Raw genomic sequence first — 26,669 nt, forward strand, 5'->3', positions numbered from 1 at the left:
AGCTGGGGAGGTAGTAAGTATAGCCCAGCTGGCTTCTCTGGCAGGTCGGCCTGTGTCGTCGTGTCAAGGAAGCAAACCAGTCACCTTCCAGCTTCAGGGCAACAAGTTGACTCTGTCTGGAGCACAGATCCACCAAGTTCCAGCAGCTTCCTCACGCCCAGTTCAAGGTTGGTGTCTCCCACTAACTGTGGGTTTTCTAGTTTTCACCGATCAGATTTTATGGTTAGTAAAAGGTGTAATACCTCGTTTTGTTTGAACTTCAAAGTGTCATATTGCTGTTTGGGATAGGGGGCTGCTCAAAACAAGTTGTATTATCATTTTTACCTACATTTTGATGCCAGGATTACTTCTGAGTCAAAATATTCTATGCATGTTAATTAACAAGAAAACTTGGGTGCAATCATGTAAATATACTAAATTTAGCCATACAGGCCCTGGAAGTTTGATAGCATTTATCTATTGTGGTTATAGTTTAAATGGGACCAGGATATCCTTTGACCTCATTTTTATCTGATTTGAAATCAGACTAAAGATTAAAGATATTATATGTTTTTGGATTTTTGCAGAATCCCACTGCAGCTGGACTGCTTTATATTCAGTTATGCCAAAGTCTTTTAATCCTTCAATCAGAAGATAATCCACATTGGTCTGCTTCATTTAACTGATGACTGTTATTGTCCCATAATTGTGATTGATTTCTTATTTACATAAATCCCATCCCGTCCCATAATTAGGGAATAATTAAAGTCCTTATAACAGTCTGGTTCACTGTCACTCTACAGGTAATGTGATAAACCTGGTCCCCGGTGGCGTGCAGCATCACCTCATCAGCCAACCTGCACAGGTGGCTGTCCAGAGTACAGTCAGCACACACCCTGCAAACAATCCCTCTGCTGCCCCCCCTGCTAATCGCCTGCCACACAACACCACCTCTCAAGGTGTTAAATCCTTCTCCCTCCTCCTTTTATTTTAAGTATGAGACTTCCTGCTGGATATATGTAACCCATGTTTGTATATTTAATGTTTTTCAGTGTCCTCAACCATGGTGAGCAGCCCTGGGGTCGTGAAGATCGTTGTGCGTCAGTCAACAGGCAAGGAGGGCGGGCCTGTGCCCACCCTGGCTGTGGCCCCTTCCCCTCGTGTCGCTCCCCAGCCATCCCCTTCCCTGCACCCACACGCCAACACGACCCCCGTCAGGAACACCGCTCCACTGCAAATTGCCCAGCGCACCCCTGGTCCTGCTACCGCCCACTACACCATAGCTCCTCCCAGAAACCCTAGCTCAGCCCCGAACCAGCCCCAACCCCCTCGCCCTGTCCTCAAAGTAGTGCAGCCTCCTCCTCCATCGAGCACAGAACAGCCAGGTGAGAGAACGGGCTTGAGCTGTTATTCTCACTGAGCTGAAATTCAGATTGAATTCAGATGAAATGAAGATTGCATGACAAACCGAGCTGGGTCCAGTTTTTAAGCTTTATTTCTTCTTTTCCCTAACAACCTGCTGCAAGTTAATAAAATTTAATGTATAATGAAACATACAGGCATGCAAAAAGGTATTTTTAAGTAATGAAAATAATTGGATTTGAAATCGAATAACACAGAGATGCAAAAGAAGAAGAAATAAAAGTGAAATTGACTTTAAAGCAAATCCGTATTGAGTTTTTTACAGGAGGCTGTTTTCTCTTCTGTCTTTCTGCAGCTCCAGCTCAGGTGAGCGCCTCTTCTTCTGCTCCAAAGACCTCAGCAACACCGCGGGAAAGTAGCAGCAGCAGTCAGACAGCAGTTAGCACAAAGTCAAAGTCCAATCTGGGTGCAAAAGCCTTCCCTCCACCCAGGAAGGTGCCTCGTCCCGCTCCCCGTTCGCCTTTCTACATGGTAAGCAGTTTGTCCCTCTTGGACTTCACCTTTTAGATATTTAAAGCATCTGCAATCATTTTTTTTGAGGTGTTACCCAATACTTCTTCACCTAGTTAAAATAAATGCCCCCCTGTACTGAGACAATCTAATGTCCTGTTATTTTGGAACCATGCATCAGCGCTATGTAGACATGAACCGGGACGTTTCTAAACTGAAAAGATGCATGAAACATCAGTTTAAAAAAACAACAACAAACAAACCAAACTTTATGTGTGCCAAATCTCAGAGCGATGGAGTTGTAAAGACAAGTTTGATCATAGCATTCAGTCAGCAGGGCTCAGCTCACTAAAATAAAACTACATAATCAAAGAGGTTTCACTGTTACGCACAGGTATGGATTTGACATGTTCCGGCTTGTGATACTGGCTCCGTGAGACTTTTAGAAAAGCTTCCACAAAGAAAATTAAAGGTTCATTATTTTGCTTTTACATCAGGATAAGTTTGTTATACTCATAGCTGCCATACCCAAACTGTTCCAACAGGTTTTTGCACTTCAGTAGCCGACTTGTAAAAGTGTTTTTGAAGTCTTTATGTGGATCACAATGTTTAGATTAAGGCGGTATGGGAACATTAAAAACCATAATCTATGATCTTTAAATTTTATTGGTTAAATTGAAGCATGTCAATAAATTATATACATCTCTGATGCCAGTTTACCAGTTTGGCAATTTTTTTTTTTTTTTTTTTTTAATAATTGAAATTCATTCATCACCATCGGCATACAGCAATAAATGATTTAGCCTACCTTGTTTAGTAGACAATAAACTGGTTTTATAGAATAAAATGTCAGGCTCAATAAAACTGGATTAAAAAAGCTGACAAAGTGCAGTAAAACACCAGAACAGAAAACAGATCAGCTCAGTTTATCAGGTTGAAATAAAGTGTAAGTGTCAGCGTTTTTCCTCTCCTGTGGTGCAGACGGTGGTCAAGTTTATCAATGAACAATAAGTTTGTCATGTGAACTTCAAAGTAGATTTTTTTTTTCCAGTTTATTTCCGCTGCCCCCAACTGGTAAAGGAAATCAATTACAATCATTTTTTCTCCATTGTACATTTAAACAAGACTGAGCCTGATATACGAGCATGTTTTTCTTAAATATGCTGTCAACACTGCCCTGATTTCTGTAGCCTCCATTTACTTGTATCTCTTTACCTCAACAGTCATGGCTTGCAGACTCCGAGAAACAGCAGCACGACAGCCGGCTGGACTTCATCTTTCGAGTCAACGAACTCCACTGTGGAGCAAAGCCCATGTACGGTCAGGAGGTTCTGGACTTCCTGACTTTCCTGCCCGGTCGTCGTCCATCACCTGCTGCCCTGAACCCTCAGGGAGAGTGGGGCCGCTCTGGCCAGAGCAGCTGTCTGTATGCACAGCAGCAAAACGAGCACGACTACTGGTTTCACAGTCACGCTGTAAGAGAGGCCATCCACAGCATCGAAGGACGGCTGGAGCTGCTGAGTGACATCATAGACCGGTACTTAGCTTAACAGTCGTTTGGTTATTTGATATTACAAAGCTTCAGCTAAGGAGAAGGAGCTAACTTTGCTGTTTGTTTAGGTACACATTTGCAATTCCTCCAGTGGAAGCTCCACCCATCTCCATGCACTGCTGCCATCCTCCGCCATCTCTGAACCACAAGCAGGCAGTCTTCTCCTCCATGTTATCAGCTGAAGTCACGCCGCTCACTCGCAGCCTCCACCACGTCCAGTCCTATATGAGGACACAGTTCCCTGACCTGAGGCTCATACAGTACGACTGTGGTGAGTTCTCAGTGTGGTTTTTTGTTTTGTTTTGTTTTACAGAAAACCATGGAGCACCTTGTGGCAATCCACACCTACATCAGATACTCCTAATCACAAAATCTAAGGTTTAAATAAAAACGGTGTTGACTTGCAGGGGTGACACAAAGCAGGAAAATCCAGGACTGTCTAAGTATCCATTCTCACCTATAAGCCTTTGACAGGATGTTTGATAAGACTGTCATTTACTAAGGTGGGGGTCACCCACAGCTTAGATCCCATTCATCCCTCATCACTGACTCGATCCCAGATGCACACTGGCAACAACTTTAGCAAAACTCTCGACTGTACTGCAAAATTGGCACTAAATTTTCTTGAAATAGTATTTGGTTAGTCTTTTCTTTCCACCACTGTGTTTTATGCATAAAAGGCTGCTTCAAAGAGTTTACTCCATGTGCGATTATTAAATAATTTTATGCTCCTGCAGCTTGTTTTGCTTGCTGGTGGCTCATTTTGTGTCTTCTGTCTCCTGTTTTCAGGTAAGCTTCAGACTCTCCACACGTTGCTGCGAAAGCTGAAGGCGGGAGGCCACAGGGTGCTGATTTTCACTCAGATGACTCGAATGCTGGATGTGCTGGAGCAGTTCCTCAACTACCACGGACACATCTACCTCCGTCTGGACGGCAGCACCCGGGTGGAGCAGAGACAGGTCAGCAGTGATGGTGTTTTGATAGCGTAATCTTCACCTGTTCCGCTTCCAGGCAAGAACGAGAAAGCTGTAGTCTGTCTGTGATGCTCATTTCCTCTGTTTGTCTTCTGCACGCCACCACCAGGCGCTCATGGAGCGCTTCAATGCAGATCGACGCATCTTCTGCTTCATTTTGTCAACCCGCAGCGGCGGCGTCGGGGTCAATCTGACCGGGGCCGACACTGTGGTGTTCTACGACAGTGACTGGAACCCCACCATGGATGCTCAGGCTCAGGACCGATGCCACCGAATCGGCCAGACCCGCGACGTCCACATCTATAGGTGACTTTCTTTTTCCCTGCTTTTACTAAAAAAAAAAAATCCTCACATAAAAACTTTCCCAAATCAAAGCTCACTCCCTTAGCTAAGATTTAAGATGCTTTGTTGTCATTATGTAGTCACATAATGAAATTCCGTGTGGTAGTTCTTAGCTTAAAGTCAGACACAATACTATAAAACAGAGACAGACATACAATAAATAAGCATACACAATAGAGGACTCACAGACAAAAGACACAAAGAGAAACAAAAAGCTGAGAGCACAGAGCCGCTGCATTGAACATAAAAAAAGAAATGTTGTCAACATCTGTTTGACACATACGAGCGTTCATCTTGTTTGACTTAAACTGATGAGCATCTCCTACCTTCTTTGCATAATTTCAGAAGCAAAAGCAACAAAAAAAAAAAGTAGGAATAAAAATCTAAAGTTTAAAATGGAAATTGGAGCTCAGTAGTCTCTGAATTTAAAAGATCTGCAGAATCTGGTTAAACGCTTCACACCACCTGGTCAGCACCAACCCATCTGGGTGTAGGGGGGAGGTTTTATACACCCGATAATCATTGGCCCAGTGAAAAATAGAAATGTGATTTTTAAAAGACTAAATCGTTTTATGTTCCTCCTCAGGTTGATCAGTGAGCGCACGGTGGAGGAGAACATTTTGAAGAAGGCAAACCAGAAGAGGATGCTGGGAGATATGGCTATCGAAGGAGGAAACTTCACCACGGCCTTCTTTAAACAGGTATCACGTTTACACGGGGCCTTCTTTGTAAAATAAATGCCCTTCAGTCAAGCCTTTTTTTTCCTTCTTTCTTCTTTTGTGTCTGGATAAGCTCAGTGATTCATCTGTGCATGATTAATAGTTGAAAGGCGCTCAAACATGTGGGTGGGTGCTTGGTGCATAATTGAATACAGTCACTGGTATCATGTGAAGGGATGTTTTTCCAGTGCTGGATGACAGGCCGAGACCTCATCCCCCTTTTAATTAAATTTGTTCAAACTGTCTTTTATATAAATACTACTTGTGCTTTTTTTTTTCTTCTTTTCTTTTTTTTTTTGAAGTATAATGGAGTTTCTTCTAATTGGTCTTTTTGAGTTTAGTGTGTTGATGACATTAAGCAGTTCAAGTGCCTCTTGTTTTCTCTGTCTCATCAAGCACACATAACCCGTTCTGCCTTTGCTAAATGTGTCCGACTGTCACTTTGTTCCTCAGCAAACCATCAGAGAGCTGTTTGATGTGAATGAGGGGGAGAAGAGGGAGGCGGCGGTGGAGCTGTCGGTGCCCCAGGCTGAGGAGGAGGAAGCCGTCAACAAGCAGAGCACCACCATCCTGGAGCAGGTTAGAAACTTGGTGTACTGGATATTTACCACCCACCTTTTGGTGATTACCAGGAACAAAATGTACGTTTACTGAAAGTCTTAGATGCAATATAAACTGAATCAGGTTTTTGCTCTCAGCCTATTGAAATGAAAAGCTTAAAAAAAAAAAAGATCTCCTGTTAAAGGTGATCTTCTTATGAACTTCTGGACTGTTTCAAGGACTTTTCAAGAATTTAGCGATTCCTTTATTGACATTACTCATCGATTCAATTCTTGCTTGATCAACACTGGGTTCTCATTGGCTCTGTTTTGACATCTAAGCAGGAACAAAGAAATTACATTCATGCAAATCAATTGTATACTGTGGGTCAAATGTTTGTTGAGGTATTTCCCGTCTTTGTTGTGATCAGTGTTCAAACTTTGCTCAAAAAAGTAATTATTACACAGAACACTTTTCTCAAAAGTAATGCAGTACATGACTTAATTACTCCTGGGAAAAAGTACTTTGTTATACTACTTGTCACATTACTTTCACTCTGCGTTCTTGGCTAGCTTAGCGTTAGCATGCTGTCTGGGCAGATTCTTTTAAAGAACCGTTGTTGGTTTTTTTTGTGTTAGCACCATAATGCAGTTGTTTCTGTCCTGGGTATGCAAGTTTCCACTTTACCGTTCATCTCGTCCTTTTGTACAATAAAAGTAAATGTTCAAATCCATGCTCTAGACTGCTTCGCTATTTTCCTCCTCTGACACAAACTGAAATCAGCTGATTGTGCAAGAACCGTAATTGAACTGGTTTTCTTCAATAACTGGTTCTCGATTCCCATCCCTAATGGCTCCCAGTTTTGTCGCTTGATCTAACACGAGAACTCCTGTCGTGTTCCTCCTCTACTTGTGCCCTGGCTGTACTTGAACTCTTGATCTCCTCCACCGTGTCAAATCCTTGATAATGCACATTTTCAAAAATGTTCTTGCACTGTGCCGTGTGCTGGGACGCACCACAGTTTAGATAATTTCTGCTGACACCCAGGGCTTAAAAATGAAACCATCTGAGGCTGGCTTTGAAAGCAAGCCATCCCCATATTCATGTAAACATGTATATGAGGATGGCGATGGTGTTAAAATGCCCAAATTTACAGCAGGACTAAACCCATTTATAGACCAGTACAAAAACATTTCTGGACTCTATGGATAGTTTCATCCTTTTCCAACTCTGCAGGAGACGGAATTTATAATAACTCCTCCATCTGGTCAGGGTGTTGTAGCTGCTATTTCTCCCCTCCTCCAATTCCATTCACTAACCTGGACCACTGTTTGAAAAGAATACAATAGAATAACTTCGGAGATTCGACCAATTTGACTAGGCTAAGTTATTTGATTTTTAAAACCTGAACTTTATTTCACCCCTTGTACGCAGACATAATCCAAGAGTCAGGAAAAAGTTTAACTCCTGCCACATTTATCATGCTTGTGGACATTTACCTGATTATCTCCATCTGTTTGCTTCAGGCGCTGTGTCGTGCCGAGGATGAGGAGGACATAGTGGCGGCCTCTCAGGCCAAAGCAGAGCAGGTGGCCGAACTGGCGGAGTTCAACGAAAACATACCGCTTGATGACGGCGGGGAGCAGGAGGAAGTGGAGGAGCTCTCTAAAGCCGAGCAGGAAATAGCCGCACTGGTGGAGCAGGTGAGTAAAAACACATCGGCTATAAAAATGTATAATATAATAAAATATTAATGCTCTGCTGAATCTTTGAATTACAGTTTGTTTAAACGCACCTTTTCCTCTGCTTGTCTTTAGCTCACTCCCATTGAGCGCTACGCCATGAACTTCCTGGAAGCTTCGTTAGAAGATGTGTGCAAAGAGGAGTTGAAGCAGGCTGAGGTAAAATCACAACTTTCAACTTCAGCTTAATAATTAGTGATTAATACTTGAAAGTAATTTAGACAATAAAGGGAAAAGCAGGAACGAGAACTAGAAAATATTTGATTTCGGTTTAAGTCAAACATTTTTAACTTGATAAAACTTTAAATAAAATCTTCTCCTCTTGTGTGTTTAGGAACAGGTGGAGGCTGCCAGGAAGGGTCTGGACCAGGCAAAGGAGGAGGGCCTGAAGCTCCACACATCATCTGATGATGACGAGGACGACTTTTTGTCAACACCAACTTCTGCTGAACCCGCCCATCCAGCTCCAGCCCGTCGTGGTCGTAAACCCAAGGACAAGACTGCCACCTCTACAAGGACTAGCGGCCGACTCCGTGGGGCCTCGCCTGAAACTGAGCCTGAGCCCACGACTCCCAGAGAAGTGCCTGAAAGATCCCGCTCAGGTCTGAGAGGACGAGGAGCTGCCAAAGACACAGGTTCTGCGTCTACGATCCCATCCCGCACAGACCACCACAAAACGTCATCATCCACCCGGGTTCAAGATTCCTCCAAATCTTCGAAAGCGTCATCTCCCGCCAGAGATCACCAGAACGCCAAAACCAGGACTCAACCAAACCGCTCCCATCCCAGCCCAGTGCCTTCCCCTCCTACAGCCTCGCCCCCTGGTGGGAAACAGCAGTGTGCTGGGGAGACGGACAGTAAAATCTCCAAAACGGGGAGGGAGGAGAAGGAGGTGGAGAAGGAGAGGAGGGCGTCTGAGTCATCGCTGGAGTCCAGCTGTCCGGCGGATCATCAGACTAAGGATGATGACAGTAAAGACTGCGCCATGTCTCCTCCCTCCACCAGCTCACGGTCGCCTCGCAAGCGGCAGTCAGCTGACGGTGAAGTGCTGCGGGGACTGGTTGAAGATTCACCATCAGCCAAAGTTCTGCGGAAGCTCCCGGGCCGGCTAGTCACAGTGGTGGAAGAGAAAGAGCCACGAAAGAGGCGGCGGCGAGGAAGTGGGACGGGAGGTGGTTGCTCTTCAGAAGAGGCAACGGCGGAGGACAGCGGTGCTGGATTTGTTGACGAGCCGAACAAAGAGGACGCATCACAGAGCCCAGACGGCAAAACTAAAGAGACTGTTACCAAATCCCCTCTGGACCAAGACGCTACCCCAAGTCCGCCTGTGCACCCTCAGCCTGTCAGAGGCTATCCTCCATATTCCCCTCCTCATCTGTCTCCTGACATGCCAGTGCTGAGGAATCTTCCCGTGCGGCGCAGATTGGAAACCGAATCTCGTATGGCTGCCCAGATGGGAGAGCAGCATCTAGGGAGAGGACGGGGAGTGAACCAGTCCAAGAAAACGGACATCCCACCAGGCAGAGACGCTGCTTCCGCCTCTGCTGCGGAGTCCAGCGTGAACTCTCTCATGCCACCTTTGAAAAGAAAGAGGGGCCGGCCCCCTAAGACTCCCACAAGACTACCTGAACTTGACAACGCATCGACCACATGCCCACATCCCATCTCGGCAATTGAGGAAGGAAACCCGCCACTGTCCCCTAAACGTAAGAGGGGTCGTCCCCGCAAGGACTCAACGACCACGCTAGAGACCGTTAATGAGAGTCAGAACACTGATCTATCTAAAAGTGATTCCAGGACAGAACTGACGATCTCAGAGACCCCGCCTCCTGCTGCTATTTTTGAAATGACTCGGTCTTCACAGTCGACCAAAGCTGATCAGACAGACACTAAAATTGAGGCTTTGGCCCCGCCTCCAAATCCAGCCTCCTCAACAAAGTCAGATGAAGTTTCCACACCTGTCTCACTTCCCACTTCACCTGCAACCCAGGTGACCTCACTGATCTCTGAGACTGCCTCTCCCCAAGTGGTTGCTTCAGCCCCAGCTCCAAGTCCAGCACCAGCACCAGTCCTCTCTTCTTCCACATATACCTCCACCCCCGTCAGCAACACAGCTCCGTCTCCACCTGTCAGCGATGTCTCACCTCCTCCTCCAGGTGTTAAACCAACACTTGTGGTTTCCACAGTTTCAGATGCTGCTGTTCAACCAGCTGTGGAGGCAACCACCACCACAACCACACCAATTACACACTCCACTCCACCCACTACGTCATCTTTCAAAGCTGTTAAAGACCCCACCCCAACACTCACAACAGCTGCTACCACAGCGTCTGTAACAGTTAGTATTACACCACAAGTCACCACTGCAATGACATCACCTCCAACTACTTCTCTTGTGAAGGACTTGCCACAAGCCTCTCTAGCCTCCACACCCTCCAGTCATCCTGTATCGAGTCTGGATACAGTTTCACCCAAGCAGACCCCTCCAACTACACCTTCCCCCAAACAGACCTCCCCAGCTCCATCTTTACCCAAGCAGAGCCTTCAAGCTACAGCTTCGCCTAAACAAGCCCCTGTAGCTACACCTTCGCCCAAGCAGACCTCCCCAGCTCCACCTTCGCCCAAGCAGACCTCCCCAGCTCCACCTTCGCCCAAGCAGACCCCTCCAGCTACAGCTACGACTGTGACAGCTCCAGTAAAAACAGCACAAACCAGTATGTTAGACTCAATCCAGACAGTGTCTGACAAGACTTCTACATCACCACCGGTCAAAACAGTGGCACCATCTTCTGGTAATACAGCTCCACCTTCCCCTCCAGCCAAAGCAAAGACAATTGAAACTGCTAACAAAAGCCCGACCGAACAAGCATCACCAACTGCAGAGGTTCAGGAACATGTAGAGCCCGAAAAGCCTTCAGCATCAAGTCCAGTCTGCACGCCTCCTCCAACTACAACTTCCACAAGTGCTGCTACACCTGCAGAGGCAAAGAAGGCTTCAGCAGCTTCATCACCCCCAGCAGAAGGAGTAACAACACCTTCAACTGCAGCGCCCTCCAAAGTCCTCACTTCTTCTTCTCCTCCCAAAACTGCAGAAAAGACTGACAAGACACCTCCGGTAACAGCTACAACATCAGCATCACTGTCTGTCACCATAGCTACATCATCACCAGAAAAGTCTGCTTCCCTAGGGTCAACAACCACAACCATCACCCCTGCTTCAGTAGCTACAGTCACAGCATCCACAACCAAAACAGCTCCACCCGTGTCCACTACACAAACCTCTGCAGTCACTTCCTCTCAGCTACAAACTTCTTCATCCACAAGTGTTCCTGCACCATCTCAGACCGAGGAAGCCACACCTGCTCCCATATCCGCTCCCTCATCCACTCCCCTCGTTGCACCATCTTTAGAGCCATCAACAGAGAAAGAGTCAGCTTCTAAAAGCGACCAAGAAGAGGTGACAGAAATGGAGGCTGAAGCTGCGATGAGTAAGGAAGACGACGACAAAAACTCAGACATTAGCCAGTCTCAGCCTAAAAGAAGAAAGGTGGAGAGTTCCTCTGAGACCAAAGAGTCAGGAAGGCCCCAAGGAGTGGGACGAGAAACAAAAACCACAACCCCCATTCCGAAAGATGAAGCTAACCCTCTGGAAGAAGAGAAAACTACTGAGGATCAGAAACCTGCTATCCAGAAAAGGTCACTTAGTCGCCAGAGTAGCCAGGAGTCTGCTTGCTCTTCTTCGCCATCGTCTGGGTGCTCTACCTCCACCCTCACCCGCCATGCCCACCACAAGAGGACCTACGAGAACAGACATCCTACCAAGAAGAGGCGAGTGGATCCTACATCAGAGGCAGGGAAGGAGGACAAGGAGGAACATGGCGAGGAGGAGGAGGAGAAGATAGAAGAGGGTAGTGAGACGGACCTTCCCCCCACTGCCTCTCGAAGGAGGCGCTCCAGGTCTCCTTCCTCTTCCTCCTCCGACTCTGACAGCAGCAACAGCAGGAAGGAGCACCGGCTCACTCGCTCAGCAAAACGCAGGCTCCAAGATCAGGAGAAGGAAAAGTGCACCAAGGACAGGAAGGGAGCCAAACCAGCACGCAGCTCGGACAGAAATGCGTCAAACAACGCCAATGCGTCCACAGGAGGAGAGTCGGGCAGCGATACGTCTTCTGTTAGGATCACCAGGAAGTCTGTGGGATCACAGCCGCCACAGGACACTAAAACGCTGACCAACAGCACGCCCTCGCTACCTCCTGAGCCAGAGGTTCTAGGGAAAAGGTGCTCAGCACTCAATGCAGCAGCCAAGCTTTTAGCTATGAAAGGCAGGGTGGACACCCCAGGCCACACACCTCGGAAAGACTCCACCCCTAAAGCTCCTGCGACTTCCACCACTGCCCCTTCGGACAAAAACCAAAAGCCTAAAAGTAAAAGTGTGCCAGCCTCTCCTCAGAGCAACTCTGTGACCAATAACAAAAGCAGCAAACCTTCAACACCCAATCAGGCGAGCCGATCTACATCACGCTCCACCAGACAGTGCCCTGGCTCTCTGGTTCCACCCTTAGAGGTGGAGTACAAGAGGCCTAAACCAGAGGAGAAAGAGAGAGGGAGCAGGAAGTCCTCGAGGGGCAAGGAAGGCGAGGGAGAGACGCGATCGTCGTCAAGGGGCCACAGCGCCTGCAGCAGCATGAGCAGCGATGGCGAGGGCGACTGCGGCGGACGCAGCAGCAGAAGCCGCAGCAGCAGCAACAGCAGCCAGCGCACCCTCAGCTCCCAGAACACGGAGCACCGAGGTTCCCGCTCCCGTGCCACTTCCTCCGGCAGCGAGCGGGAGAGGGACCGTAGCCCTGAGCGGGCAAAGAGCCGTGACAAAAAGGAGAAACAACACCGAGAGAGTCGCAAGGAGAGCAGGAGGTCCCAGAAGCTCTCGCAGGATGTGACCAGCAGCTCGGGAACCGAGGGGTCAACGCCAGACAGGGTGCTACGGAGTGTTGCTGCACTCGCTGCAGTGCAGGCCCGCTCACCGGCCGCAAGCACCCGCTCCTCCTCAAGCCAACAGCGTCACAATAAGACATGATTGGAGTGCCAAAGGGGAGAATTAAAAAAAACAAAAAAAAACCAGAAGCGAGGGTGTGGCGGAGCGTGATACGAGAGCATGACGTGATCTCCAAGGTTGCTGCTTTGTCTGCACTCTGAGGAAAAACAAGAGCAAACTGAGTGCTGCACAAGCCAGGGACCTCACCGCCTCTCGGGCCCTCTCCCTTTCTAGTCGGGGCACGCCAGCTCTGCTTTTGAGCGCTGGGGGAAGGCTCAGGGACGCTGGACTGACAGTAAACAGGTGGCGCCGCTGTCGAGCGTCCAGATATGTGGACATGCCGTGGATAAAACTCACCACTTGGACTCGGAGGGGGTGGGGCGTGGGTGGGACAAAAGGTGCAAGTTGTTAGTTCACATAATGTACTGTAATCATTAAAAGACTGGAACACTCAGATGCTCTGTTAAGACAGGGTTAAACGGCGCCCTCTGCTGGGGTTACCCATGAAAAGTAATTTGTGTGACATCTAAAAGTCTCGAGTGAGCGGTTGTATTGTAAGTTGAAGGTTTTAGAAAGTTTGGTTTTGAGATTTTCTGTCCTGACTATTGTTTCTCTGTAGTCAGTTGATAAGTTATGCATATTTTATTATTTCTTCCAGGTTATTAGGAAGAGAACAGATCTGTCAATGTGATCTTTGCTGCACTATGCTGGAGCTCGTCTTTTTGTTTGGCCCCTCCTCTCCCCCTCTTTGTTTATTTTTAAAAAAATTTATTTTCTCCATGTCACTTTCTGTTCATCGGATTCGAAAATCCAGCCTTGCATTTCTCTTTTGCACATCTTTAATAACGTGGCCCTCGGCTTTTTTTCAGTACACCGTGGTGTTGTGATGCGTTTGTTCATCAACTGAAGTTGATGAATTGGTTCCTGGTACCTGACGATGTTTGTCTCCAGTTTGGAAAATGTATTATCTTTAGTCACACCACAAAATCCAGCTTTCATCCCCCCAAAACGTCCTAAAGGCAGTTTAAAAAATTACTTGTCACAAAAAGCCAAGTAAATGTTGAGAACTGAATTTAAGAGTGCCTCTGTGGCCAAATGGTTTTGAACCTCAGATTGCCTTGTGAAGCACCTGAAGCAGGGGTGTTAAATTTCTCTTATTCGGTTATTAAAAAAACAAATTAATCCAAAAAATGATGTGGGGAAAAATCCACCCCTTACATGAAACAAGAAAGGAAAAACACCCCGAGCATCAGTGCTACTGAATTAATGTTTCATTTTTCACCTGAACTTTGTTTTTCTCTCACATCATCGATTTTGGTTCATGTTTAAAAAAAAAAAAAGAAAAAAAAGAAAAAAGTATACTTGGACAAAATAAAAAAAAAAATATGTGAATAAAATTACTGGTACAGTTTGAGATGACTGTAAATTGTCGATTTACTTTTGAGCAAAGATGATATCTGGTGGGGGGGCGGGGGGGTAGTTTATGGTGATGGTCTTACTTTGATTTCTGTCTCTTTTTGTTGTATTCCTTTGATCCTTGTAATTCCACATTGTTTTACTTGAAAATTATGGCAATTACAGTTGAATAAAAAGACCAAAAATTAGTTGAATTTTTTTTTTTTTTTTTACCCCAAATGAAGATTTATTTCTGTGACCAACACAAGAAAGAAGAGCTGGAGCTCTGCAACCGTCTGCTGAGCTTCACCTTCTATTAGTGCGACTCACCGAACTCCAACTCTTAATGGAGTATCTGACAAATATGGTTTGCTGCGTAGCAGAAGTCATCCAAGAGGTTATTAGTTTGTTTATAGATGTAATCTTAATGCCTTCGCTTCCAAATATCATCACTTCTAGCTCCAAAAATGCAGTTGGAGCTAGAAAAAACAGTTGAAGCCAACAGACCAACTTAGCTGAGGTTAAATCCTGAAGCATGAAAAACTGGCAGGTCTGAAACATCTTCTGTATTTGTAACAGAGAATCAACTGCTTTTATGACGCGCTTCTGTTTTTATTGTAATACTTTTACTTGTTTTCCTAAATCTTGCCTCTGATATTTGCCCTCCATACTTTCACAGACTTAACACTAAGACCAATGAAAACTAAACTGAATTAAAACAAAGTCGAAATAGAATAAAAATTAACTAGAGAATAGAACTGCCCTCGGCTCACCTGATTCATGACCTCATCGGTAACATTTTTGCGGTGAGTTTATTGGCTCAATCACTAGTTTCAGCTCTTAAATATAAATCAGCTAAAGAGTTTCAGTGTCACAATTACTGACCTCATGTCTGGTTTCAAATCAGCTTTTTTCAATCATAAAAATGAAATGTTTGGTAAAATCCAAAATTGGTCTGTGTTAACCTGCATTTTTGTCCCTGTGGCTACAAAGGCAACAGCTGCTCTCTTAACAGAACAGGAAGGGAGGAGACCCTGACTTTATTTTAATGAAAACTGCCCACTGACTTTTTTTCCTCCCACCAATCAGGATGGAAACACCCCACAGCTGAGTGTTCAGCAAGCTCGCCAACTTTAAAGCTTTCAGGGATGTTTTCCATTTTCCTGTGAGGTACAGTGTTCTTCATTATTTCAAACCACTGTACACCCTGTGCATTAAACGGATCACAAAAATGCAGGTTAGGCAGGTATTCCAGACTTTGTCCTCCCCAGCAACGTTTTCTAGTTCTTCCTGGGGATCCCGAGGTGCTTCCAGGCTCCTTTAGAGGGCCAGCTGATAGTTCAAGACTTGCTAATCTTAAAAAGATACAAGGCAGACTGAGGATAATGGAACATGGCGGTATTTTATTTTAAAAACAAATGTATAATAAAATAAATGAGCGATGCAAAATTGAAACAGCCATAACTTTACACAGTAGCAGTGTCACTCCCCTCCATCCTCTGCCAGCCTTTTTCACAGCAACTTTTCTGCTTCTGAACGAGGCGTCAGTGAGAAGCCGCCTCTCAGTTTTGGTTAATTTTTTCTTTTTTAAATGGGTTTCATTTGTCCCCTTGGTGTATTCTGACTCCAAAATTTAGCAAAAAAACTGCATAATGGGACAAAAGGGTGAGAAAAAAACAGAACAAAACACGTTGAAGTCTAAAATACATCCATCCCTTTTTGTTAATGCACGACGTCACATTTGCAAAGGAGAAGGCACCATTTCTGAAGATGTGTGTGTTGTTTAAGCAGGCGCTTGCACAACGTTTTGAGTCAAAAATGCAAACTGGAAGGACACAGGAAAGGGGAAGCGTTGGACCTGTACTGTTGAGAGACCTTATGCAAATGTGAAGAGGAGGAGGAAAGGGCGGAGGGTAGGGGTTATTTCACACACACATACACACAAAAAAAAAACAACTGTATTTACACTTGTTACATGTGAAAACAAAAACTTTGAAGTTTTAAAAATCATCTGCATAAATTTTTTATCACCAGCAACATCGGTTATGTACAATTATATTAGTCTATTTCCTGTATCCGACTATAAAAGGCCTACATTATAAAATTGTTCTTTAGGTCTCCAATTCATCCAGAACCATCAACGTTACAACACAGTTTTCCTGAGTACAGTATGACGAGTGCCAGTGTTTGATCAATACTGCTCTGTGCCCCACTCAAGGTCACTTAATTCCTCTTTTTTTTTTTTTTTTTTTTTAAACATAGGAGGGGAAGGATCGACTGGTGTAACAGTCCACAGTGAGTCCCGCTGTTTGTTTTTGCAGAACAGAAACTGACAGAAAACGTGCGGCGCTGGCATCGAGCGCGCAGCACAGATTGTGAGATTAAACGACAGAGCACATCTCTTCCATACAACAGAAAAAGTGGAGAGTAGGACCGTTAGGCAGACAGGAGGGTTAGAGGAATAAAAAAAAAAAAAAAAATCAAACTGAAATCCACTGACTCCGCTCAGCTGTAAATCCTGTGAGCTGATGTATATGCATGAATGTGTGGATTTGGGGGTATCCATAATGTGCTTCTGCTAACTTGCACCACAGGGTGTTGCTAGGATGAGAAGGTGGTGACCAAGGCGATGATGATGATGAGGAGAAGGATGGCCAAACAGATTCCAATCCAGAGTTTTTTCTGCAGCGGGAGATAAGCACACAGGTTAGAGTCATTCCAGGAAAGAAAAATCAATCCCCCCCACCCCATCATGGTTTCAGAGTGGGGCCAATTTATAGTCTCCGACACACAGAAACAAGTACAGCGGCCCCTTTTTCTGTGGGATAGATCGCTGGTTATAATAAGTTACAGCATATGAGAGGTCTCATTTTAACCCAACATGTAATACCAGGCTTGTTTTCTAGCTAACAAAGGCGTGGTTTGTAAAGTTAACCTTGTTTTTTGTTTCCTTTTCTTTCTTTTGTGCATGAGCAACACACATCGTCTTTTTCCAATCACGTCATAAAACCAGAGCTTTCCCAACTGATCATCATGAGCCTGTGAAGCTTAGCTGGTGCCATAAAGTCTGACCAGATGGGGATTTAATTCAAAGAGTCAACACCCAAAGACAAGCTATTGTGTTTTCAGGGCCTGTAACTTGCACAACTTTTGAATGGCTTCAATAAACAAACTAAAGTTGCTGTATATAAAAATCAGCTGATCGTGATCGGATCAGGTGGGAGATGCTCACTGATTTTATATGGGATGATGTGTTCAAGATTAAAGCAGTTTTCCTGCAAAGCGCTCAACCTCAAGCCAAGATTTAGTCACTTCTATTTAATTTTATTTACATAGCGCCAAATCACATCGGCAGTTTCCTTAAAGTGCTTTTTACTTTAAAAATTTAAAAAAAAAAAAAGAAATCAGTATTTAATAATAAAACCATCCCCTTTGAGCAAGCACTTTCCGACAGTGGGAATAAAATAATCCTTTTTAACAGGAAGAACCCTGCAGCAGAACCAGGCTCAGGGAGGGGTGGCCATCTGCCCCGGTGGGACAAATCTGGATCTTGTTTATCCAGAGGGTCTCATTTCTGAGCTTAAAGTTGACCTGAAGCTGTTTGATCAGTGCGATGTGTCATGTAAACACTAAAGTCGCTCCATTTCATAACCATAAGCAACATTCAGGAGTGTTAAAGCATCCCAGCATTCGAAATACAGCTAGAAGATGTGCCTGGTATCAAAAAGGAGACGTTCACATGCTGTTGCTTGTTTCGACCAGACACCTTTCCCACATGGTTATATGACCCTTCAAAGTTACCAAAAAAGCACTTTAAGTTTTGTCCAATGAATTATAAGGGGAAAAAAAGGGTCCTGGTGCTTGGCTCTCATCTCTTATTGTGTAGTTAAGAGCTATGAAGGCTTAAAAATGCACACGAGACCCTAATGTGCAAAATTACAAACTGAGAGCAAAAACTGATCAGGAAAGTGTTTGCTCAGGTTATATATTAAAGGCTTTTTTTCCCCATACATCCTCACTTCACAGGAGTCGCCCCCTGCTGGCCAAGAAAGTAGCACTTCACTTATCACACAGTCTAGGATTTTTAATCTTTTTAACGAGAGTCTGATAGAACCAGACAGATGGGATTACCACAATATTTGAGAAGCTTAATTTATTTGCTGTTCTCCTCCATTAGAGCAGTTTCCAGTGTCAATATTTACAAACTCTCCGACTTTGGAGCGTGCTGCCGTTAAGCACACAGAGGCCGCTCTGCACGTTTAGCACAGTGATCGAGTTTTAGTGGCGATCCAAACAGCATTTCTCTGCAAGGCAGCATTTTCCAAAGCAGAATAATGAGGAAACTCGTTTCAGGAAGTTTCACCTTGCGTCACTCATGTGAATACAGGGCAGAGCTATTCTCTCATAACAGCACGGAGGAGGAAGAAAAACAAAGAGGATCGGAGCCCTCTCCTCGTTTTCCCTGTAAAGTACCCATGAAACCAAAAGAGGATAGGACTCTCTGCAGCACAAAGTGTCCGTTTATTGTTATGCATCTCTGCTGTTTCTGATTTAGTTTTTTAATTTAGGAGATTTTAGGACAACTGCTTACACTAGGAAAGCTGGTATATTTATAGAAAAAGGCACTAAGAGAATATTAGGAAAACAGTGAGTCGTGTTTCCATCTCTTCATCAACACATTCTGGTTTTCCAAATTTAATGATAACCATTAAATTAATTACTGTTTAATAACAAGCTTAAGGAAGTATTTTCATAGATTTTACAGTTTCACTGAGTGTAGTCTGTGTAACTCTGACCTCTAAATTGGAAAATAAGTATTTCTCATCCTTTTTTTTCCCCCAATGTATTAACATCAGGTAATGTCTGCATGGAAATAACCAACAATCATGCTTGATGACAGTTGGTTAGGCCTCTCTACACTCTCATTTCTGATCACAAGTCCCACTAAAGGACTTCAGGTCATCATGCCACCCTCACTGAGTCTGATTCTGACATGTGTACATGTAGGGCTCTGACCAGCTCCTGCTCTCTCCTCCACACTGTGGAGACCCTGGAGGAGCTGAAAGGGGTACAGGTACTATCTCATGCCAGTAGCAGCGAAACAAAACTAGAGGAGGGATAAGGAGAGAGCACGCACTGTAAAACCATTTGGCAGTTGCCTTGTTGTTGCCTTTCTACCAGTTGTTGCTTTAATTTGCACCAAAGCAGCTGAAATCATAAACGTTTCTGCTTCCTAACTGGACAGACTAATCCTCCTGAAGTTCACTCTTTGTGTTGTTATTTTAGAGAAAAGTGAGAACCTGCAGAAACGAGCACCTTAATGTGAATGTGGGAAAACAGTCTCTTAGCTAAGAGGCTTCGCATCGATTTGCATCCTTGTTTAGATTGTGTGTGTAATCGAGCTGCGAGAAAACTTGGCTTCGTCGTTGCTGTGAGTGTAATGAAAGTAAAAGTGACGCTTAGATCAACTGATTAAAAAACTGTCCTTTTCATGATGTCATTCGGGTTTCTCTGTGCGTACCTTGCGTGATCTATGCTGATACGTGACCGCTTTCTCCAGTTCGCCCTTTGCTTTCTCCACGTAGTCTGAAGACTTGTTGATATTGTTCTCAATCCTGTCCACCATCTCGCCCTGCGGTGAACAAAAACATCACAATCAAACGCCATCCGCAGCCCGAACCAGCTCCACCGACTTCATTGGCGCTGCGTTACCTGAGCCTCCACCTCCATGGCGAGGTACTGGAACATGTCGTGCAGCTCTCTGATGCTGCTCTCCAGCTTCAGGATCTCATCGTGCCGGGACTCGATCTCATTCAGAGCCTGCCTCGTAGCTTTAGTATCACTCAGGATCTGGACACCATATTTATTAGGGAAATCGTGGACAGCAGAACCAGGCACAACTTTTCAGGGGGTCATCTATGAACAGCAGCACAAAACCTGCAGGATTCTTTGCACGAGCTACTTGAGTTAGACTACAGCACAGCTAAGGGCTGCACAGGATATTCTTACCATATCTGTAGTCCTGTTTGAGCAGTTAGAGAGGTGTGTGAAAGTTACTAAACCTGCAGCCACAGAACACCTGCATCTGCTGCAGGGAAGTCTGTGTTGTGGTTTCTCATGTTGAAACACACTTTGCTTTTTGTTAACTTCGCACGTACTCACATTTTGGGTGAAAACATCCGTCTGCCCGCTCTCGAGCATCGCATCCAGCTGCTCATCTGTCACGTTGCTGCCAGCTGAAGACAGGAGAAAATCGAATCAGAGCGTTTAGAGGAACGCGCAGAACGGTGAAGATATTGTTCTGTCCTCGTCTACAGCTGATTACAGCGCTCCCATTAGCATTATTCACACTCTACTAGAGTAGCTTTGCATGATTAGCAGTTCAAAATAATCTCTTTATCTTAAACTTGAAGGCGTTTCAGCCATTCCCCTTTTAGCCAGCCCTCTTCTGACTGACGGGTGGAGCAGGGTGGGTGAGCTTCGAGATAAGAGGTCCCATTTAGGTCACTGTAATATCCATACTAGAGATGGCACGATACCACTTTTTTATGTCCGATACCGATATCATAAATTTGGATATCTGCCGATACCGATATGAATCCGATATAGTGTGTTTTAATCAACAAAACTGTTTTTTTAAATATCTTGCTGCATTTTGTATAAGTTCATACTCAAGTTTAAAACAACAACTACACTAAAGCTATTCTGTTATACCTGTATGCAAAAAAAAAATATTTCATAGTTCAGCAATACTGATCAATCTAATAAACTTAAACCTACATCATCCTCCCTATTCTGGTATTTTAAAGAGTACTTAGCGTAAATATTAAGCAACCTAACTAATAGGGTTCCAACTCCCAGCAACAACAAAAATAAATAAATAAAAAATAGGGAACCACCCCTCACGCTCCACCTCATGATGCTTAATCGACGTAATCAACCTTAATTTGATGCAGTGTGAAAAAAAAATGCACAGAAATCAATTATTTTTCAAGAAATATTAAATAGATTCAACATCTTTCTTCAACAAAATTGCAGACTGCACAGATGGTACCTTCCCAAAGGAAAAAGTACTATAGCTTACTAGGGTGTATATATTAGACTTAATAGTCACTATATACAGTAATGGACTTCTATACATTTTACATCAGATTAAAACTTTGGGTGTAAGATTCAGATAAATATTAAATAATTAAAAGCGAGACATTTTAAATGAGAATAAGAAAGAAAAGTATGTCTTTGTGCCCCCTTTTCCCTGTTAATGCCCTATCGGCCCCCCTGGCTAAACTTTGCTAGATCCGCCCCTGCACAGTTACCAGCGTCAGCTAGAAAAAGATCCTCGAGTAGAAAGTAATATTAAATACATTCTAACAACAGCTGATCAAGCTTAAACGTGCTGCTGTTGTTCAGCCGCTGGTTTCCTCTTTCTGGTGCAAAGTGGGCCAAAAGCAAACAAGAGACATGGACTCGCGACAGAAAAGCCGATCAGCTGATCGTTAAGCAGTTTCACGATTGAAGTAGCAGCCGGAGAGCGAGAGGCAGTCGCTCGTTAAGCTTAACGCAGGAATGCTTTACAAACATTCAGAGATGGACTTACACACTTGCTTTACTTCTCTCGGGATAATTTTGTTGGAGATGAAATGCCAGGTTGCTAGCAAAGCTCCAAATGCTATCCAGACCACCGACAGGTCCCGCATGCCACAGCTGCTCTATCACGTGATGCATACTGCTCCGACGTGCTAACGTTCTGAGGTGAGTTACGGCGTGTTGCAAGTTTTGTGAGGTGCTTTCGTGATATTTAATGGATCGGATTACATTTTTTATTTTTCTCCGATATCCGATCCAGTAATTTAGGTCAGTATCGGACCGATACCGATACGTAATATCGGATCGGTCCATCTCTAATCCATACATCAACATTTTAGAGCAGTTCAAGGCCTGAGCTTTTTAGTTTGTACCTAAACTGACTTCATTATTTGACTGTATGGTTTCATTTAACAGGAACGACCACCACTGCAGGATATGACAGGAAATTACAGCAGTGCTTTCTAGTCATTCGTGACCACACATGAAGCTGTGCAGAGCTGCTAGCCGAGCACCTTTGACTCATCTTTGGTCAAATCAGCTTCAAGCACCAGCATGGTGTCGGAATTCTTTTAAAGTGAACTTGTGCTTTTCCTTTAATTCATGTCCAGTTTTAAAGGTCGATGATCAAATTTTAAAATAATGTGATCAGTTTATGTACACGTACTCCCTGTGAGCCAAAAGCTCAGGCTTCAGACTGTGTTCTTCTAGTCTTGGCTCAGTATGACGTTACAGAGAGGGGATATTTCTAATATGGTCACAAACCCCACCCACTGGCCACCCAACCTTTCTGTGTTTGAGGGGCAGCCAATTAGGAGAAAGTTGTCTTAAAAAGGGGGAGGAGCTAAAACTGCTTTTGGTACAGTACAAGATTAAAAAATAAAATAAAGGATTATTTTGAAATGTGAATCATGCAAAGCTACCCTAGTAGAGGCACACTGCACATTAGTGTGAAATATCCATCTCACCCCCTTTAAACATATGTTGTGTCATTTTAAAACAGAAAGTGACAGAAAGAAGAAAACGGCATGGCGTTGTCACCCGACTTTAAACCTCCTGCCGTAGTGTGGAAGTGATCGGTAAAACTGATTTCCCCAAGTGAGACCACAGACCACAAAAATCTGACAAGGTGACAGATATATCTCCTCGGTGCTGCGTGCTACTCACTGATTTTCAGCTGTCTCTGTATTCTTTCCACGTTTCTATCCCTGTACTGAGCCTGGATGGTGTTACAGTGGCCCATGAGCTCCACAAACTCCTTGGACAAGATAGTGTGCTGGCAAAAGGAGAGCGAAAGAAAAAGGAAGCAGAGTGAAAAAACAAATGTAGTCGTAATTTCCCTCAAAATTTCCCCAAAACCAGCTGTCATTTTCACAATGAGTGGCCATTACAGATAACACCTACGATTTAGCTGCTTTTAAAATGGTTATCAATAACCGCAGTCTAAACTATCAGCACAGCATTCATTTCCACTTTAAGGCTATAAAGAGCATTAAAACTGATCATACGCCAGTCACATGACCTCGATGGCATGCTGTTTACAGAGAAAATAGAAAGAGAGGGGCGTTATGTTTTTAGCTGATTACAAAAAGTCTCGGGTGCTACCTGTGTGCGCTGCATTCGAGTATTTATGGGTATGTATTTCCCATCATCCTCTCCCTTCTTGGGCTCAATACCTGTGGAAAGATGGCCATAAGTCAAGCCATGCTGAACAAAATAATAAATCTTTTCCCCCTGCAGCTCAAAGATACTCACTCTTCAGCTTTCTCTGGATTTGACCAGCCAGCGTTTTGATCTCGTCTCGAAGAGTTTGGAGCTCTTTCTTCATATCTGTGCAAAAGATCAAAAACAGTAAATTTAGCAAACAAAACCCTTGAATAGGACAACCTGATCGCCCCCTCTCCTCTGACAGTTTACTAACATGCTTCTGTCTGCAACTTTCGGTGAACCACTACACCTTATATATGACGATATATTACGCACCTTCCTTCGGTAGCGCCTCGCCCAGCACAGTTTTCTGTTTGTTCTCGAGGTCAGACACCATCCTTTTGAGCTGCTGGAGCCCCTGGTGAATTTCTTGGGTCTGACGATAACAAGGAAAGAATTTTAGGGAACAAAAGAACTATTTTGTTAGCTCAATTTATCTCATATATCAAGCAAATCTCATCCTATTCCCTCTATCAGTCCTTATAGCTAAAATGGGTGCAGCTCCCTCTGATATCTATGAAGCAATGCCAACATATGTAAGCTTTCTTTGTGTTAGCTGGCTCAACAACACCTAAAGTCCCCCATCAGAGACAATAACGGGTATCACACAGGCTTTCTGCTCCAGGCTCTGACTGCACTTACAAAAACAAGGCACTACTGGTGCAGCAAATAATTCAGAGAAGCAGTGCTGCAGAAAAGTGTTTGTTTTGTGAATTCATATATTAATATACCATCACATGAAAAAAGAAAGTTTCCACTGGACTCTCTGCAGTTCTGTAAGAAGTAGTAAGTCTGCAGCGTAACCACATCCCCTCTTAACCCTACGCCGTAACCTGACGTGCACCTCCTAAGAAATATAACTACATGCTGGGTCGATGCAGCACACAACATGTGGAAGGTTATGGCGTAGGGTTAAGAGGAGGTTCCAGTTTTGTCAGTTATGACGCAGCTTTCCTACGCATTTGATTAGGAACACCTGGCTGCTACTTGCCCTCTTATTTCCTGCCGAAGCAACAAAGGTTTTTGATGAGACAGCTGCAAGTTAAAGCTGTGAAATGTTTAACTTGATTCATCATAATATTCAATGGACCATGGCTCGATGACAAAGGTGTGGAAACCACTTCAGTCTGTGGCCAAATTAAAGTCAAAATTTTAAGATGCCGGCTACAAATTTTGACTTATGGATGGAAAAAGAAAAAAGTTCTTTAGTGAGCGAGCTTCCATGATTAAACCCTGTTTACACTGCTGCTCAGCTTTCCTCAGCATGAAAAATATAAGCATACTTACAACATATTCTCAATCAGTGAAAGCACATTTCCAGATGATTTTTAACCAAAACACTGAACATAACCTTCTGCAGACCAGGTCATGTGTTCAGTCTAAGTTGCCATAGTGATCCAGCCAAGTAAAAAGCCACCTTCATGACAGTTGAAACTGACTGATTTTTTAAAAATAAAACACTTGCATACAGCACCGTTAACCCACTTATTTATGCAGGACAGTTTAAACTGCTCTGACTCCTCATCTATTTAACCTGACACTGGATGTCCAGCCTCTATGGCTCCCTGCCCTTACGTCCTTGTGTCCTCTCCCCAGATAACCTTGGTCCTTATCCTCCAGCTTCTCTCCTCCTGTTGGTGAATGGTGTCACAAACATCTTTCTAAAAATTTATAGTGGCAAGAAGGTCAAGTGGATCAGGCCTCATATTTTCCATGTTTTTGCTTTGGACCAATAAAAACAAAGAACAAACCAATTTCTATCCACGGGCCATCAGGCTGGATCACTGATGAACTGTCGAACTTTAATTATTCATAATTGTACATTTGCAATTTTGTGCATTTATATTAACCTGTAAACTGTGTTTTGCTTGTAAACGTCTTGAATCTTGAAATATGAGAATATCTAAGGCATTCCTGAAATATTAGTCACACTTTTTGGACCTTTAAAATACTTTCTAGAGGGAGTTTTCCATACCAAGAATAAGACTCCAAGGACAAAAATGTGGATATGCATAAATTGATAAGTTTCTTCAAACCATTTAAAATCAAAACCAAAAGATATTCAAACACATTACTATAGAGGCCTAAGATCAGCGCAGAGAATAGTCACATTTTGTGATATTAGGTGAATAACTCTGGTTCCTTACTCGTGACAGTTCGGGTACAAGGAGACTGGGAGTTAGCAGACTACGATTTGTTGACAAAACAGGTTAAGAACGCATCAGCAGCAGTCTGTGATATTTAAGCCTCTGTAGTGCATTTTTGTCTCTCTTTTGCACAAATGTAAAATTCAGAAGTGTGTGCAAACTACCAAAGTGAATGAGTAACAGGAGGACAGTGCAGATCATTTGATTTTGGGGGATTTTCCAGAGAGAAGTGCGTGATGTTTCTGCCTCACCTTTCTGAAAAAGGTTTCATTTTCCTTCTCTGAGCCTCCAGATCTGATCAGCGCTTTGCCCTCCTCGTCGTCATCCGAAGCCTCTGCGGTCTGAAGTCACATTGATTTTAAATAACATAAACAGAAGAAAAACAGTGAGTGCTTTCTCGCTGTCCGAGGATGTGAATCATGAGCCCTGCCCTGTCCCGGCCTGCCCTATCCTTTAAGGAGAAAGGACTGAAACGGAAGTTGGAAGTAAAACATCAATAAAGTCAACTTTTATAAAGAGAAATATCTGCAAAAAAATCCCACTTAACCACTTTTTGATTCCCTCTGCTCGTCTAAGTTGTCCCTGGAGACTCTTAGGTTAACTCGGGTAAAGTAGTGAACTGGGCTAACTTAGCCACGCTAGCGGAGCTAGAGCTAATGTTAGCACTTTACTTTGAAACTCACATTTCCTAATTCTTTGGTCCGGTCCCTCATTTTTCCAAAAGCGAAGGGAAGAAATCAAAAGTAAAAAACGCTGCACTGAAATAAAGCGAGCCGCTCCCAAAGCGTAATCTCCGCAAAGTTCACGCCGCCGCTGTCATTCAACTAGTAAACTCCAGCGGCAGCGCGTCTTCTTCTGCGGCCCACTCAACTCATCGACTCACTGGCGCCCCTGTCATAGCAGGAGGAACTGCTGAAAGGCTCTAATCGTAGGCTTTCTTCCCAAATACTCACTACGTAGAATAATCTAGGCATATAAAGATAAATAAAAAATATGTGCGAATATTTATATAGATAAATAAACACATATTGTGTAGATACAGTGGAGATATAAAGGTCGTGACTTTAGGATATTAAGATTAAGG

At 44.0% G+C, this 26,669-nt stretch overlaps 2 protein-coding genes across 3 annotated transcripts in view; one reads left to right on the forward strand and one right to left on the reverse strand.

The window, feature by feature from the left end:
• Positions 1 to 14,243, forward strand: part of srcap (Snf2-related CREBBP activator protein) — a 42,807-nt gene extending 28,564 nt beyond the window's left edge. The window contains exons 21-33 of one of the 2 annotated variants that reach the window (XM_080872684.1): positions 3 to 167; positions 783 to 938; positions 1,032 to 1,364; positions 1,697 to 1,872; positions 3,075 to 3,388; positions 3,472 to 3,674; positions 4,193 to 4,362; positions 4,487 to 4,683; positions 5,306 to 5,420; positions 5,892 to 6,017; positions 7,505 to 7,681; positions 7,796 to 7,879; positions 8,055 to 14,243. In XM_080872684.1, coding sequence (XP_080728810.1) covers positions 3 to 167; positions 783 to 938; positions 1,032 to 1,364; positions 1,697 to 1,872; positions 3,075 to 3,388; positions 3,472 to 3,674; positions 4,193 to 4,362; positions 4,487 to 4,683; positions 5,306 to 5,420; positions 5,892 to 6,017; positions 7,505 to 7,681; positions 7,796 to 7,879; positions 8,055 to 12,794 — 6,956 coding nt within the window. In that variant the 3' untranslated portion in view covers positions 12,795 to 14,243. The remainder of the gene's footprint in view (positions 1 to 2; positions 168 to 782; positions 939 to 1,031; positions 1,365 to 1,696; positions 1,873 to 3,074; positions 3,389 to 3,471; positions 3,675 to 4,192; positions 4,363 to 4,486; positions 4,684 to 5,305; positions 5,421 to 5,891; positions 6,018 to 7,504; positions 7,682 to 7,795; positions 7,880 to 8,054) is intronic. The other variant, XM_080872685.1, reaches the window with a different exon arrangement.
• Positions 14,244 to 16,619: 2,376 nt separating this feature from the next.
• stx4 (syntaxin 4) lies at positions 16,620 to 26,456 on the reverse strand. The gene is made up of 10 exons (XM_080872727.1): positions 26,269 to 26,456; positions 25,837 to 25,926; positions 23,715 to 23,814; positions 23,487 to 23,561; positions 23,337 to 23,407; positions 22,899 to 23,007; positions 20,310 to 20,383; positions 19,860 to 19,997; positions 19,669 to 19,779; positions 16,620 to 16,829 (listed from the first exon to the last, which is right to left on the reverse strand). The coding sequence occupies exons 1-10, from the start codon at positions 26,296 to 26,298 to the stop codon at positions 16,749 to 16,751; spliced, it is 879 nt and encodes a 292-aa protein (XP_080728853.1). The 5' UTR covers positions 26,299 to 26,456; the 3' UTR covers positions 16,620 to 16,748.
• Positions 26,457 to 26,669: the final 213 nt, after the last annotated feature.

The sequence above is a fragment of the Rhamphochromis sp. 'chilingali' genome (genome assembly GCF_963969265.1).
Source record: "Rhamphochromis sp. 'chilingali' genome assembly, chromosome: 22".
NCBI classification, from domain to species: Eukaryota; Metazoa; Chordata; class Actinopteri; order Cichliformes; family Cichlidae; genus Rhamphochromis; species Rhamphochromis sp. 'chilingali'.

Excerpts from the sequence above, each read along its gene's own strand:
- stx4 (XM_080872727.1), bottom strand. The coding sequence starts at position 26,298 with ATGAGGGACCGGACCAAAGAATTAGGAAAT. Across the intron at positions 25,927-26,268 it reads GGACCAAAGAATTAGGAAAT|ACCGCAGAGGCTTCGGATGA; the intron begins GTGAGTTTCAAA and ends ATGTGACTTCAG. Across the intron at positions 23,815-25,836 it reads ATGAAACCTTTTTCAGAAAG|ACCCAAGAAATTCACCAGGG; the intron begins GTGAGGCAGAAA and ends TGTTATCGTCAG.